The 11408-nt window shown below is 37.7% G+C and overlaps 1 protein-coding gene across 1 annotated transcript in view; it reads left to right on the top strand.

Moving 5' to 3' along the window:
- Positions 1 to 9004: 9004 nt before the first annotated feature.
- Positions 9005 to 11408, top strand: part of LOC133981922 (suppressor of tumorigenicity 7 protein homolog) — a 16826-nt gene continuing 14422 nt past the window's right edge. Inside the window, 2 exon segments of the mRNA XM_062420796.1 lie at positions 9005 to 9022; positions 9025 to 9084. Of these exon segments, the coding sequence (XP_062276780.1) occupies positions 9005 to 9022; positions 9025 to 9084 (78 nt within the window).

Genomic DNA, 11408 nt, shown 5'->3' with positions numbered 1-11408 from the left:
ACAATAAATAAGTATGAAAAAAAATATATAATATAGTAATATTGGTAGTGAGTGGTAATACACCACAGATCATATTGTTATTACACAGATTAAAGTGAAAGAAAATGTATATTATATGTATATTGCACAGTTGAATTGAAATTAGTAGTATACATAAAATACTAATATTTCATCTCCAATCTCCTAAATGTATGACAGTGCAGCAGGACATCCATCCTCATCATACAAAAGGACCTTTTTAAAAAATTTTTTTTTTCCATAAAGTCTTATCCTTAAAAATCCTTGTTAATTTGTCCAATTTATTACATTTGGCCATAAAATGAAGTATATCTGTATTAAAATGACCACAGTTCCTATAAGGTTCATCAAATCTGAGAGTCAGCACTTAAATGTCACAGTCACTATTTAAAACAAAGTACAAAGCCAACTAAATATATCACTTCTAACACTTTATGCTTTCATTGAATAGAGATGTCCAGCATGCAGTCACTATTAATATAAAGTACCTTTTATTCCAACAGCTCTGTACTCTGTAATCTGTTGGAGATAAATGTTGAAGTCACTGATTATTGTCAGTTTTGCACATAAAAGCATGAGCCTGCATTAATATCACCAAACTGACCCGTCATTTGTTCTCTTTTGTAGTCAAAGGACATAGATAGATGTGTGTGTGTGTGTTTGGCTTCACATGTGTCAGAGGCATTGTGTGTGTGTGCATGTGTGTGTGTGTGCACGTGTGTGTCTTTTATCATTCCGGTCAGACCGAGCAGTCTGCTGACCGTCCCCCCTCTTCAGTAAAGGTCACATCTCCTGTTGTCTCCGCTGACATTTAGTCCCTGAGTCTGTCTGTTAGCATTTGTCCCTTCAATTCATCACGTTATAAACCCTGAAGACGAGCTCGAAGGCCTGTTTTTTTTCTCCCGACTGTCGCTGAACATCAGGGCAGTGGCGGCGGCGGCGGCGGCGGCGGCGGCAGCCTCGGAGGAAGAGATGTGAGCTTCAATCATGGCCGTCCTTACTCAAAAACTGTTGTTGTTGTTGTTGATTTTATACTTGAGATCTTTCGGAGATGCTTCAATCCAGAGTAGAGTGAGATATCATCTTAACATTTTCTATAATAGTGTTTGATTGATACCAAAACGATGCTTTTTTTGATAGTTTTTCCCCATTCAATCAAAACAAGCCAAACTTCTCCAAAACCTCAAATACACAAGATACATCGTATTGGCATCACAATGTTTTCAGTAGAAATAATAGAGACATACATTTGAGGTTTTGGACTGTTTATTGGACAAAACTAGATATTTTATAAAGCCACTTTGTGCTTTAAGGTATTATAATGGACATTTTTCTTTGTTTTTATGATGTTTTATAGACCTAACAGTTACCATTATATTATCAGATGAGTTGATAATGAAAATAATTGTTACTTGCAGCCTTTAATGTTTTCTAAATACAAGCAGCTGTATGTGCAAAATGTCCAAAAATGATGATTTCAAATGACTGAATGTGTGATAAAATACTAAGTTCAGATCATTTGATTCCACTTTTTGGTATTGACAGACTTTGAACCTCAGTGTTTCATATTCATATGTGTCTGAGGGGCTGATGGTACATATAAAAAGCTGATTATAAACATAGTTATGCGAATACATGGTCAAGAAAACGTCTTTCTTGAGGAGGAATTGATCTTGGAAGCCAGGTTTTTTTTTCTCCAGTCCCCTATCCTCATTAGATAAAACCAGATGTCTTGTATGCTGTGTCCTCATTGGATCGCTGCAATTAAGGTAGAAGCTGGAAAAAAGGGTCTGGTGGAATAATTTGCTATTATACAGCTCAGCCTATTATCTTAGAGTTGAGTTAATCTGTCTCTTAAAAGGACGAAATGCTCCTAGAAACCTGAACCAAAGATCTCTTACCTTTTTTATTTTTCTTTGCATGTAATTCCTTTTTTTTACAGCTTTAAAAAAATCCTGAATGGAAATCCTGAACCTAGACACGGAGGCTTGATTACATTTTTTTTTTTAAATTGTAATTTAGTTTGACACTCAGTTGGGAAATTCATGTCACATCTTTACCCGAGGATTATGTAATTAAATTAGACGAGGAGGATGTTCAGATTTCTGTCGGTGGAGCCTGAACTCCTGATATCCAGAAGAGTAGAAGAGATTTTTTTTTTCTTCTTCTAATCATGCAACCCTGCTGACAGTTTCTTCCACAAAGACTAATGAAGACTAATTATAGTCCTATTTATAGGGCTATAACTACTCATTAAGTTTTTCATGTAGCCCTTAAGACTGTAAAACATCCCCAAATTTTAACCCTTGCAAACTGTTCAGGGTCTAAAAAACATCCTATAGACATTTATTATAGCTGGACTTTTCTTAATGTGACCCACAGCATAGGAAAAGAGAAATAAAATACATCATTATACTCATTTTTGTATATGCAAATGTACAAATTTGACCTGCGTTTATTAAAAAAAATCAAATATCAATCAAATATATTCTTCATATTCTATAAAATGTTTATTTAAATGTCTTTTTCCCCCCCATAAATAAATAGAAGACACTATGTTTACTCTCTTGACAGCTTCATTAAGGATTAATCAAACATTTATTACTGACTGATGGGGAATTTATGAATGTAAATTGGTGTAAATACTTAATTATGAGTGTCAATATGAACAGTATGTAAGGGTTTAAAAAAAAAAAAAAGACCATCACATGTTCCCAAAGCCTGAATTTGATACTTTAAAATGCACTAATTTGTCCACCTAGATGTTAAAATTATGAAAGTATTCAATATAAAATGATTCAAAACAGACAAAAGTAGGAAATCTTCACATTTGACGAGCTGGAAACTGAAAATGTGCCAATTAATTTCAGGTTAGAAGTGTTTTAAGGATTAAATCAGTGACTTTTTAGAATATTTCCACCCTCCGATATCATTTATGTGAATATATAATATGTCGATTATGGCTTCAGTTGTTGGTTTAATGAAGATGAGACAGTCTATTGCCAGCCGGACAGCAGTATCCTCTCATCGGTGCAGATTGACAGCAGCTGTTAGGCCTGTTTCACCGCAGGCCGAGCTGAAAGACCCTGTTCTGTTGGGACGAGAGTCTCCACTTCAAACCAGTGAATAGAAGTCCAGCTGCATCTGTGTGTGTGTGTGTGTGTGTGTGTGTGTGTGTGTGTGTGTGAGGCAGGCGTTCATCTGAGTGGGGTCTTTGTCCCACCCTCCCTATCCTCTATGTGACTCAGAAGGAATTAACATGACAACCCAACAACCCCTTGCTCTGTCAGTCTGTCAGGATCTTTTCCTGCAGCTCAGACAACACAGTCTCTCGAACTTTTTTGGTAAAATACAGAAGATTGAAGTTCACCTTTAGCCACCAGCAGAAATCCTGGTACATTTTTGGCAGGTCACCAAACATCCAGTGCAGTGGAACGTCCTGTGTAATTATTAAAAACCATTTTATTTACATCTAGTTATGATTGTTATTCTTGTTTTAATCATCACTTTAATTGGTGATGTGATGACTAGTGAACTACACAAGTGATCAGACAAGAAAGATTAAAATCCCAAAAGTTTTAACCTCCTGCGACCCTGCGTCCTCATATAGGGGACTTTCAATTTTGGGTTTTCTGCACTTTATACTTCATTCTGCTAAACTTTGACCTGTTGTCCTCCTGTTTTTGTGCCACCTAGTGGCAGGAAAAGTTCATTACAATTTAAAAATCTGTGTAAAAACGAGGCAGGCATCAATCAATCCACAGACAAAAGAGGACCAGGTACAAAAACATATCAAATGTTATGGTTGAAACTTGTTTATTTATGCTTAATAATATTTGGAGTTTGATACAATACGTATGTGACTAATTTTAACGATAGCAACAAGCTACGACACCACTAATCAGGAAGTACTCGTTTGTGTTTTTACACTGGTGAATTAGTTGTTACACAGTAAAATAAACCCATTGTACCCATATAAGGGCTTTTATTTTTCAAAAACTACTTCCTGTTCAAAGACCCCTTCTTTAGGGGTGAATATTAATTTTAATAATCTCCTTATTGGGTCGTATTTACAACATATCTTAACCTTTACATACTTTCAAGGGTCTAATTTGACCCATTTTGACATTTAAGAGAAAAAAAAACTCATCTTAAAACTTTTTTTATTTTAAGCCATAAATATGATGACTCATTCTAATGTGACCCAGAATATACAAAAAATGGAAATATTCTAACTTTAAAAAAAAAACATTTTTGTTGAGTGTCTGACTAATCTTTGTTAAAAAATACAAAAATACTGTTTATTTACATGTTATATAATGAGGTATAAACTCTCTCTGCTCTCTGAAAGCTTTGTTAAGGATTCATCACCAGTTTATTAACGACTCTATGAAGTGTTTATGAACATTTTGGTAGTTCAGAAATTATGTGCAGAGACTAATTATGAGAGGATACTATGAACAGTATGTAAGGGTTAAGGCTAAAAGTTAGAGTCAAAGCCACATAATCGCTTTGACTCTCTCTCTCTCCTTGTTTCAGCCTCTGTATTCCAGCTACTTTGGAATAGAGAAACTCCTAAAAGTAATATCTGACTCAGTCCTAACTGTTAAGACCCAAATGTTTTTAGTCTAAGAGTAATGAATTAAACCTTTTAGCGGTAAAAGTAGCTTCTAAGCCTGAGAGAATGAATCACTAAGACCTGCTGATGGAGGTATTGCACCTTGCTGCTTTGGTATTTTGGGAAAATTCAAATGTTTTTAAACTTTTTAAAAGGCATATTTTGATGGCGAGGAGGTTAATAAGCCTTCAAATAATTCACCAACCGATTTAAACAATCAGGTACCACCAAGAGATGACGGTTAGCATAAATCTCCACTATTCAAACATAGCAAAAAAAGTGTCCAACTACAGTTCACCAAAAGCAATGAATACATTAACTAATCACGCTGATTTCATGGCCTTCTTCTGGATTACCCTGCTGCTCTGTGTAGAGTCTCATCAAAGACTATAGACATCTGAAGGATTAAAGTAAGGAGAAACACCTCAAAGTAATGGCTGGGTCAAAACTAACTTTTAAGACCCAAACATTTTAGCGTTAAAAGTAGCTCCTACGTCAGAGAGAAGTTCATCACCTAAGGCTTAATCACAGTCAGACAGCTGATAAAGGTAATGCACCTTCAGTATTATGGAAAAACACAATGGTAATGAATGTTTATTTTGATGGTCAGGAGGTTAATAAGGCTTCAAATAATGTACCAACCAATCAAAACAATCAGGTATCACCAAGAGAAAACGGTTAGCATAATTCTCCACTACTTTGACCACTGCAAAAATGTGTCTTACTACAGTTCACAAACTAAAAAAAAAGCACTCTTCAGTCCCTGATATCTTAAGTATAGAGAAAAAAATCACCAAAAGCAATGAATACATTAACAAATCATGCTGATTTCATGGCCTTTTCTGGATTACCCTGCTGCTCTGTGTAGAGTCTCATCAAAGACTAGAAAGGTCAACCGTCTATCCGGCTGTCTGTCTGTCTGTCCCGTTCGGTCAGTATCATCGCTGTAATTCAGTTTGGTTTTGGCACAGCTGGGATAACAAACAAAATGCATCAAAAATAACATTTTATCATGAATTTGCATGAATTTAAACATTAAATTGTGGCTCATCTGCTGTAATTCGTGTTGTTTTTATTGTAACAATGAAGGCTTCTTATTGACAATGTAGGTTTTCTGTTCTCAGCAGCTGTTTGGATTTAGTTGAGGTATATTACCGTGTTACCTTAATGTGATCATTAAAAGTCAGTTAGCGGTTAATCTTTCTTAATAGATCATTATTTATCAGCTGTCCTGGCTTTGGGGTCTTACTTATGTAAATCTGCCGTCTTTCCCTTCAAGCTTAGATTGCTGTGACTAATCACTTTGTCCATGGCGGTGCTTCTTTTTCTTTTACCTGGATAAATCTTAATGTGATCACCGCAAATGAATCAAAACATGAGTTAAGCATTATAATTCATCAAAGAAGAAATTGCAGTCTAGATTTTTAAACTACAGTCGACAGTCGTGGGATAATGAATGGAAAAGTCATGGATTCAAATATCATCTGCCACTTTTTTTGGAGCCAGTTTTTTTTCCCTCTCGGAGATTTTTGTGAAATTAAAAAGACAAATTGGAAGCAGATGGTTCGAAAGAAGAAGAAGAGGAAAAAAAAAAAGACTGTGAAACTGTTTAGTTGCTTCATCCTGAAAGTGTAATAATCTCACAACCATTACAGCTACAACACCTCCGTCACAGACATTCCTTCTAAAAACATGAACTATAAATACTTCACCGTCTAACATCTCGGCTAGAATCGAAAAATACATTCCCGCTTTGACCAAAATGTACCATAATTATACTGTTGGCTGGCATTTTGAGAGAGGAACATGGATTAACTCTTCACCACAAGGCTTGATTGATATGGATCGTTGCCTCAGACTTATAATTTTCCACTTCACAGAATCTCACCATAAGTGGGAGTATGAAATGAATTGTATAAAAAAAAACCCAATTTAAGCATTAGGAGAAGGGTTTAGATTGGTGGATAAGAGCTGGACCCATTATCGTCGTCTTTTGTGATGTTAAATTAGTTATGCTGCGTCCAATTTACCTCGGAAGTTGGAAGTCGGAGCAGGGAACGACGTCAAACCAAGAAGTCTGAAAAGCAGTTCTAGCCAGTTTAACCATGCAAGCCAATACCAGTTGATAGAAGCACATTTCGCTGTATTTTGCACAGACAATCACCATAGCAACATGTCCACAGATAGAAGTTGGACAATGTTGTGTATACGACATGACCTAATGAGACACAAATAAGACAGAAATGCTAATAAACAGGATATTACTACAACTTTCACACTGTTGATAAGCAGGGCATCCATCTTGGATTTTGAGTTTGTGGCTGGTGAGGTTCGTCGGACCTTTTTGAGTCAGACATCCGACTTCAAAGAGGCGTTTTTAGTTAAAATTTCTGACTGGGAATTCGGATATTCAGACTTCCGAGTACAAATCGAATGCACCATAAAACCTTTACACTGGTGTACAGTCTTTGTTACTGACAGTACTGATGATACCTGAACTCTTTTGCACATATCACAGGAGTAGACACCAGTATCTCCCAGTTGACCATAGGGCTGGGTATCGTTTAACCCTCCTGTTGTCTTCAAGTCAAGGAAGGAAAGGAAGGAAGGAAGGAAAGGAGGGAGGAAGGGAGGAAGGAAGGAAGGATGGAGGAAAGAAGGAAGGAGGGAGGGAGGGAGAAAGGAAAAGAGGAAGGGAGGAAGGAAGGAAAGAAGGACGGAGGGAGAACGGAAAGAAGGAGGGAGGGAGGGAGAAAGGAAAGAAGGACAGAAGAAAGGAGGAAGGGAGGAAGGAAGGACAGAAGGAAGAAAGGGGGATGGAGGGAGGACAGAAGGAAGGAAGGAAAGAACGAGAGAAGGAGGGAGGGAGGGAGGGACAGAAGGAAGGAAGGAAAGAGAGAGGAAGGAAAGAAAGAGAGAAGGAGGGAGGAAGGAAGGGAAGGAAGGAAGGGAGGGAGGGAGGGAGGGAGGGAGGGAGGAAAGAAGGAACAGTCAAAACAGACGGGTCAATTTGACCCGAGACGAAGACACAAAGGTTAAAACATTATGATACAAGTACCCTTAAAGTGATACTGATGCCAATTGAGTACTTCAGTGGATACCATTAACACATTTAGGTCTCTGTCTTGTATCCGTGGTAACAGGCGTGTAGTGTAGACACACTTTAGAGCATTTAGGTGTCATCTATACTTCTGAACTGCTAAGCGCGCTAACTCAAATTCACCACGACTTCACCACCACAGACGGGTTGTAGCTGCTGTGGCAGTGGACCAATCACATGTCGCGTTAAATCAAAGAACACCTGCATTGATTGGCTGTGAGCAAGTCCGCACAAATAGTCATATTTTCTAGCTCTGGGTGCAAAAAGAGTCGATGCAGGTATTGTTTTGACAGGAGACGTTTCGATAGTACTTGGTATTGATTTTATTTCGGTCGATACCTTAAAAAAATATTGAGTACCGATACCCAGCCCTTGTTAAAATGATAGAGTGCAAGACTTTTTGCAGAAAAACTAATAATAACAAGGAAACTGGGAAAATTAACCATAAATTGACCATTATTTCTGTTCTTCGAGGCCTTAAGCAGCCATGTACAGATCCATTATCCATGCCAAAACTCACATTTGTGTTGCGTGATTCTGAATATTGTGTCTCAGTTAAGGCAGCCAGTCGAGCTCACTTTCATCCACTGTGCGTCACTCTGTAGTTAAGGCTTACTCCCCGCTCCCCCGGTGTTGTGTAATTTCACGTCCGAGCAGCGGGGCTCTTTGGGAAATGCCAAACACTGCATGTGGATGATGTGTTTTTTTTTCTTTTTCTTCTTCACATGAAACGTTTTCATGTCTCTGAATCACAAATGTCGTTTTCAATCTTTTTGATGTTTTTCATGCTCGTCTTAACTAGTCTTCTCTGTAGACATGACCCACTTCTTCTTCTTCTTCTTCTTCTTCTTCTTCTTCTTCTCTTCTTCTTCTTCTTCTTCTTCTTCTTCTTCTTCTTCTTCTTCTTCTTCTTCTTCTTCTTCTTCTTCTTCTTCTTCTTCTTCTTCTTCTTCTTCTTCTTCTTCTTCTTCTTCTTCTTCTTCTTCTTCTTCTTCTTCTTCTTCTTCTTCTTCTTCTTCTTCTTTCTTCTTCTTCTTCTTCTTCTTCTTCTTCTTCTTCCTCTTCTTCTTCTTCTTCTTCTTCTTCTTCTTCTTCTTCTTCTTCTTCTTCTTCTTCTTCTTCTTCTTCTTCTTCATGAACATCCAACAATTTGATTCTACAAATATCTTTCCTCATGAAAAGGAGAGATTTTTTAAAGTGTCTAGTCGCAGCGAGTGCTAACCCAAAACATCTTTCTTCCTCTTGTGTCTCCTCTCTCTGCAGTAAGCATGTTTCTCAACACCTTGACACACCCAAGTTCTACGTGGCTCTGACGGGCACTTCCTCCCTCATATCAGGACTCATATTGGTAAGATAATGTATTTTCATGCTTTGTTTGGTTGTGCAACTGAAGCTTTTATAATAGTGTCATTCTTCTAATTATTGTATTCATTTTGATAGCAACACTCATTTTGAAGTGTTTTCATGCAGCGCAGTATCACCTCTTTGATATAATTGCTCTCGGATGTCACCGCACACACACACACACACACACACACACACACACACACTGTCGAACACAATGGGTACGGTGTGACCTTCCGCTAATAACTACACTACACTTGTGTTATTTCTCACTCCACATTGTTCTGTCCCCATCAGCTAAATGTACTCATCCATAATGTTAAAAGGCAAAAAAAATAATAATTTCAGAGGTGGCTCCCTCGGTGACTTTTATGAGACCCAGGATGTAATTTGGTGGAACCATAATAACGGGTTCAGAGGCCCGCACGGCTCTGAAGAGAGAGAGATGAAATCCACACTGAGACGGCAGCCTGCTCTAATGTTATTCTGCTATATATCCTCCATGCAGCACGTTTTAATAGTTTGTAATGTTGTTGTTTTTTTAAAAAATGGGTACACATTTAGAGGGAGTTCTAGAATGGTTTATCTAGAATGTGAATAAAACAAACAAAAACAGCAACTTTTAGATAAGAATGGCTTTATTGACATCGCAGGTTAGCAAACATCGAAATTTGCTATCTCTCTTTAAAAAAAGGCAAACTGTAGATTCTCACTAAATATTGACGAGGAGTAAACAGTTTATGCAATGTGCAATAATAGAAGTAGTATACTACTACTACTACTACTACTACTACTATTACTACTACTACTAATATTACTACTACTACTGCTACTACTACTAATACTACTACTACTACTACTACTAATACTACTACTACTACTATTACTACTACTACTACTACTAATACTACTAATACTACTACTACTACTACTAATACTTACTACTACTACTAATATTACTACTACTACTGCTACTACTACTAATACTACTACTACTACTACTGCTACTACTACTAATACTACTACTACTACTACTACTACTAATACTACTAATACTACTACTACTACTACTACTACTACTACTATTCATAATAATAATAATGATAATAATTAAGTTGTTTAATGTAACACGCGATTTTAGATCAAATATTACAAATATACAAATATAAGATTCAGGTATTTTATTTTTACTTTAAGCCAAAGTGCCATAAAAAAAATTCAGATTTCAGCTTCTCAAATATAGATATTTATTTTCTTTACTGTATCATTTGTGATACTAAAACTGTATATTTGTTGTGTTTTGAACTGTTGGTTAAGACATTAAGACATTTGAAGTCATTGCCTTTGACTGTTGGAATTTATTTTACTATTTACTATCATTTTATAAACAGAGCCATTAAAGGAAGAAGGACGGAAGGGAAGGAAGAAGGAAGGAAGGGAGGGAGGGAGGAAGAAGGAAGGAAAGGAGAAAGGAAGGAAAGGAGGAAGGAAGGGAGGGAGGAAGAAGGAAGGAAGGACAGGAGGGAGAAGAAGGAAGGAAGGACAGGAGGAGGAAGGGAGGAAGAAGGAAGGGAGGAGGAAGAAGGAAGGAAGGAGAAAGTAAGAAAGGAGAAAGGAAGGAAGGAGGGAGTAAGGAAGGAGGGAGGAAGGAAGGAAGGGACGGAGGAAGAAGGAAGGAAGGAAGGAAGAAGGACAGGAGGGAGGAAGGGAGGAAGAAGGAAGGAAGGGAGGGAGGAAGAAGGAAGGAAAGGAGAAAGGAAGGAAAGGAGGGAGGAAGGAAGGGAGGGAGGAAGAAGGAAGGAAGGACAGGAGGGAGGAAGAAGGAAGGGAGGGAGGAAGAAGGAAGGAAAGGAGAAAGTAAGGAAAGGAGAAAGGGAGGAAGGAAGGGAGGAGGAAGGAAAGGAGGGAGGAAGGAAAGGAGGGAGGAAGGAAGGAAGGGACGGAGGAAGAAGGAAGGAAGGACAGGAGGGAGGAAGAAGGAAGGAAGGGAGGGAGGAAGAAGGAAGAAAAATGAGAAAGGAAGGAAAGAAGCGGAGGAAGGAAGGAAGGGAGGAAAAAGGAGGGAGGAGGAAGAAAGCCATTAGACTAACTGAGAGAATAATCTGCAGTTTGATTGATTATAAAAACGATTATTAGACTCAGCTTTACTTCCAACCCATGACCCTCTAACTCAAACTACTGGAGATGTTTGGATGTGCTGCTTTTCTGTCTATCTCAATATACAGATATATAAAGCTGCTTACGTCAGCACTCGAATACAAATAGAATAAAGTAAAGATCCGACTAAAATCATCAGAGCGCGGAGGCAAAACTAATGAAACTGTTAGC

The sequence above is a fragment of the Scomber scombrus genome, chromosome 6 (assembly GCF_963691925.1).
Source record: "Scomber scombrus chromosome 6, fScoSco1.1, whole genome shotgun sequence".
NCBI classification, from domain to species: domain Eukaryota; kingdom Metazoa; phylum Chordata; class Actinopteri; order Scombriformes; family Scombridae; genus Scomber; species Scomber scombrus.
The sequence above is the reverse complement of the archived record's forward strand: the minus strand, read 5'-3'. Positions and strand labels throughout refer to the sequence as shown.